The sequence below is a fragment of the Haemaphysalis longicornis genome, unplaced genomic scaffold (assembly GCF_048455015.1).
Source record: "Haemaphysalis longicornis isolate Haplotype H1 unplaced genomic scaffold, Haemaphysalis longicornis Haplotype H1 scaffold_12, whole genome shotgun sequence".
NCBI classification, from domain to species: domain Eukaryota; kingdom Metazoa; phylum Arthropoda; class Arachnida; order Ixodida; family Ixodidae; genus Haemaphysalis; species Haemaphysalis longicornis.
The window spans coordinates 100,489,556-100,494,143 of NW_027526225.1; the positions used below are offsets into that span (position 1 = coordinate 100,489,556).

The 4,588-nt window shown below is 39.9% G+C and overlaps 1 protein-coding gene and 1 long non-coding RNA gene across 2 annotated transcripts in view; one reads left to right on the forward strand and one right to left on the reverse strand.

Annotated features, from left to right (window-relative positions):
• Positions 1 to 2,393, forward strand: part of LOC144163101 (neprilysin-1-like) — a 31,143-nt gene extending 28,750 nt beyond the window's left edge. The window contains exon 12 of the mRNA XM_077693903.1: positions 2,193 to 2,393. Within this exon, the coding sequence (XP_077550029.1) occupies positions 2,193 to 2,309 (117 nt within the window). The 3' untranslated portion in view covers positions 2,310 to 2,393. The remainder of the gene's footprint in view (positions 1 to 2,192) is intronic.
• The window catches only part of LOC144163104 (uncharacterized), a 350,313-nt gene that overhangs the window by 48,221 nt on the left and 297,504 nt on the right, over positions 1 to 4,588 (reverse strand). The window lies entirely within an intron of this gene.

A 4,588-nucleotide genomic window follows, 5' to 3' on the forward strand; every position in this document is an offset into this window, starting at 1 on the left:
TGCGTATAAACGTCTTGCACGGGCCCATTGCTACCAGCCTTGCTAAGGGACCTGCCGAGGTGGCTCAGTGGCTAAGGCGTTGCGCTGCTGAGCACGAGGTCGCCGGTTCGAATCCCAGCCACGGCGCCGGCTTTTCTGATGGAGGCGAAAACGAAAAACGTCCGTGTGTAAGAGCTTTCGGCGCACGTTACAGATCCCCAGGTGGTCAAAGTTACTACGGAGCCCTGTACTACGCCGCGCCTCATCGACTGCGTTGAGTCGGCACGTTAAACCCTATAGTCAATCAATCAATCAGCCTTGCTAGGAGCCCAGGAATTTTCGCATCAGTGTTTTCTCTGTATAATGCGCGAAAAAAAATATTCCAATTGAAATTGAAAAAAGTATATGGAGCTGAAGCTTGGCACCTCACCGATCAAGTGGAAAGCAACGAATAATGATATGAGTAACATTTAGGGTCAGGAGACGAGCTAACTGGATTAGTGAGCAAACACGAATAGATGATATCATAGCTCAAATAATGCAGAAGAAATGGACTTGGGGTCTCCATGTAATGAGAAGGTCTGACAACCGGTGGACCACCAAGGTAGCGGAGTGGATACCAAGAGATGGGTCTGGAAGAAGAAGGCCAATAACACGATGAAGGGATGAAATAAGGAAGTTGGGGGGCAAAAAATGGACTCGAGCGGCGCAGGACATAGAGGTCAGGTCGATGAAAGAGACCTTCGTTTTGCGGTGGATCTTAGTAGGCTGGTTTATATATATATATATATATATATATATATATATATATATATATATATATATATATATATATATATATATATATATATATATAGCGAATGAGAAAATGGGAAAAGAGGGGCTCGGTGAAATAAGATCGACAATAAGTGTTGGCAGTGAAGAAAACCTCGGAAAGCAAAGGGGAGGTTGCGGTGGGTCATAGAAACAGATGAAGAATTTTTTTAGTCAGAAAGAAAGTGGTGAAAAAATGCCCGCCGGGTGGGATCCGAACCCACGGTATTCTGGAGGTCGTGGGTTCGGATCCCACCCGGCGGGCATTTTTTCATCACTTTCTTTCTGACTCAAAAAATTCTTCATCTTTTTCTATGACCCACCGCAACCTCCCCTTTGCTTTCCGAGGTTTTCTTGACTGCCAACCCTTATTGTCTGTATCATATATATATATATATATATATATATATATATATATATATATATATATATATATATATATATATATATATATATATATATATACTTGGCATACGAGAGGTTTTGCAACGGGAGTGGCCAATATCCCTTTTATACTTCGTTGGCGTTTCCACATAGTGCGCCTTTATCATCTCATTTCCCAAAAACAGTAATTTACTGACGTTTCGACTGGGGGCCCAGTCGAAACGTCAGTAAACCACTCTTTTTGTTTTTAATCGTGAGTCAAACATTTGCTCAAATATTTCTTCTGCCTCCTCTAGAAGTTTCTTCTAGTGCACACACATACATATATATATAAATATATATATATATATATATATATATATAGAGAGAGAGAGAGAGAGAGAGAGACAGAGAGAGAGAATAAGGGTTGGAAGTAAAAAAAAACTCGGAAAGCAAAGGGGACAATGTGGTAAGTCATTGAAACAGCCAAAGAATTCGGATTCCACCAGGCGGACATTCTTTCTCCACTTTCTTTCCGTCTTTCCAAATTCTTCCTCTGTTTCAATGACCTACCATATCCTCCCCTTTCCAACCCTTACTTCTGTCTTAATTCAACGAGCCCCTCAATTCCAATCCTAATTCGCTATATATATATATATATATATATATATATATATATGTGAGTTTTTGCCGGAACGCTGGCAACACGGTAAGGCCGCTACTTGTTGGAAGTTTCTTGTATTTTGTGCAAATATAAGTGTTTAATTTAATTGCCACTTAATTTGAATTTAGTCTGCTTCTGTGATGTAAGCATCGGGTATGTGACATAAGCATTGGTGCCGAAACACCCTTTTAAAATGTGTGTAGTACTGCGTTATGACTGCGCTAAGACAGTGTATAAAGCTTTAAAATTAGTATCCATCAAGCTATTCAGAACGGTCAGTCTTACCCATGTATATGATGCATTCATCCTGAATTCCTTAATCCCAGATGGCATCTTCATGGTAAAAACATCAAAGGTGCCGGTAATTTTTCAGATCCCCAGACTAAACATCAGTACTCCATTCCTGTCAATGTGGCGAAGCATAAAGGCTAATAACTGGAAAACTATGCTAGACAAACTCAGAAAGACTTACGACGCGGATAAAAGATAAGTGGCTAACAATTTATTCAGAAACTTGCAAATGCGCTTGGAACATCGGGTTAACAACTACGCACAAAAATTTTGTGTCCTTATACTCCGCGGAGAATGACCAGCGAAGCTGCGGTGCGTAAGGTTAGCTTTGTCATAGCGCCTAATTGCCATATATGTTTCCGCGTAGTTGCAGTAAAACAACCTATATAGCCATTTCCTGTAATCATACTTCCTCCGTAGATGGCTTGTATTGGCAGCAGGCAGTAATTCTGTAATGTTTGCAAGTGCTCTGTGAACTATCTATATCTAAACTAAATAAAACTCGGCATAACAGTCGAGTCATTTTAGCGGCTAGTTGTTATATAGTTTTTTTTTTCTAGGTACTTTCGCTAAGACATGAGTTAGATCCGTTTTCTGTAATCACGCTCCCTCCTTAAATGAACATACTTAAATGACCATGTCCATGCAACTGCATGCTTGACCATGCAGTCTGGAGATTCCAGCTTCCAAAGACCGAGGTTACACCGGGTTTCTTAAAGTCGATTTCACCTGTAGCACGCATGTGCTGCTGGGAAGACATATTAGGGGCAAAGCACTTTATAGGCTCGGGCTGTCGGTGTCTCCTGTCGTTGTCTCGGGTAGTCACGGTACTAAATACCGGGACACTCGCTTTCTAATACCTCGCGCTAGAAGCCTTCGTGCTTCAAAGACACAAGACTTTTAAAGCGAAGCTGTATACCTCTACCACTCAACGGTTCCATCTCCGTGTGCAAAAACGCCAAGGTGCAAAGGCCTAAGATGACGCGCGCTCAGCATCGAAACCGCATTATGGATGATAAGGCGCCTGTGAGTAATGAGATCGGCCCCCGCCCCCACCATGTGTTCCTGGTAAAGATTATGTTTGCAGATTATCTTTGAGGGCTACACAAATCTAGTGGCACCGGCCGTGCGCAGGCGACAAGCCCGCGAAGACGACGAGAAAGATTTCATACCCTCCGCCTCTAAATTCTATCTCGAATTCCGTCTAGAAATTGGCTTCAAGCGCCAGGTTATCTTCTGTAAAACGCTTATACACTGCACGCTTCGCCCCTCCCCAGGTTGCACTTAAGTGGATATGGCCCGGGATTTTCTAATGACATAAGCCTTATTGTACCAGAAATAATAGCCCCTAAGACATTTTTTTAATTCCTATATTCATGGTTTCATACACTGACGGTGTGAGACACAGCATAGCGATCGCATGCATTTGAGTGGGCGCCACATGGTGACGCTACACTGGCTTGCAATTCGAGTCTTCATCGCTCTGTTGTCGGAGATAATCTTCTAGATTCTAATCATAGAGAGCTTCGCTGTACAATAAAGTGAAAACGAACAGACATCGAGGACGCCAATAATGGGTACTCCATATTAGCTCATTTTTTATACTCAGCAATGAAACTGGTCCACTTTCAATTGATTTTCTTACACCAGAGAAGGCGGATATCACTCTTGAATTGTATTCAAAAGCACTTCAATAAAATTCAAAATTACACGTAAGAAATAGTTTTATATAGAAGTGAATTCCAAGAAAGTGTTCACGACTATTAGTAGAGGCTATTTTTTTGTTATTTACTTACTCTTTTATTTATTTATTTATTTATTTATTTATTTATTTATTTATTTATTTATTTATTTATTTATTTATTTATTTATTTATTTATTTATTTATTTATTTATTTATTTATTTATTTATTTATTTATTTATTTATTTATTTATTTATTTATTTATTTATTTATTTATTTATTTATTTATTTATTTATTTATTTATTTATTTATTTATTGGCATACCTACAGCGCCGGAACTTGGGCGTTATTGCTGTGGGTTGCACAAACGTAAGAAATAATACAGGGGATGAAAACCTCCATTATAGAAAGCAGGTAAAGCGGCCAACTCATGGTTTGAAATACCGAAGTTCTATATTACCGGGTGTCCACCCTATGAAACAAACTACAAAGGTTTTCCCCGTAACCCCCGCATGGTTAGCTTGAACATATACCAAACAAAGTACAAGCAATTCACGCTTTTATTTGCAAGAGCGAAAAAAAGTTTGCTGCAAGCTTAACCTGCCAGAAGCGATTTCTTCGCAAAGACAGGTTTTAGAGTACTGTGGTTTCGAGTACACTCAAGAGCATACATGTACTGCCAGAACTGCTGACTTCGCGCTCATTATTAGGATATGTATGATGGACTTAGGATGCTTTTGTAACGCACCAAGCTCAGAAAAAAAAGACCTTGGCAATATCAGTCCCTCATTACG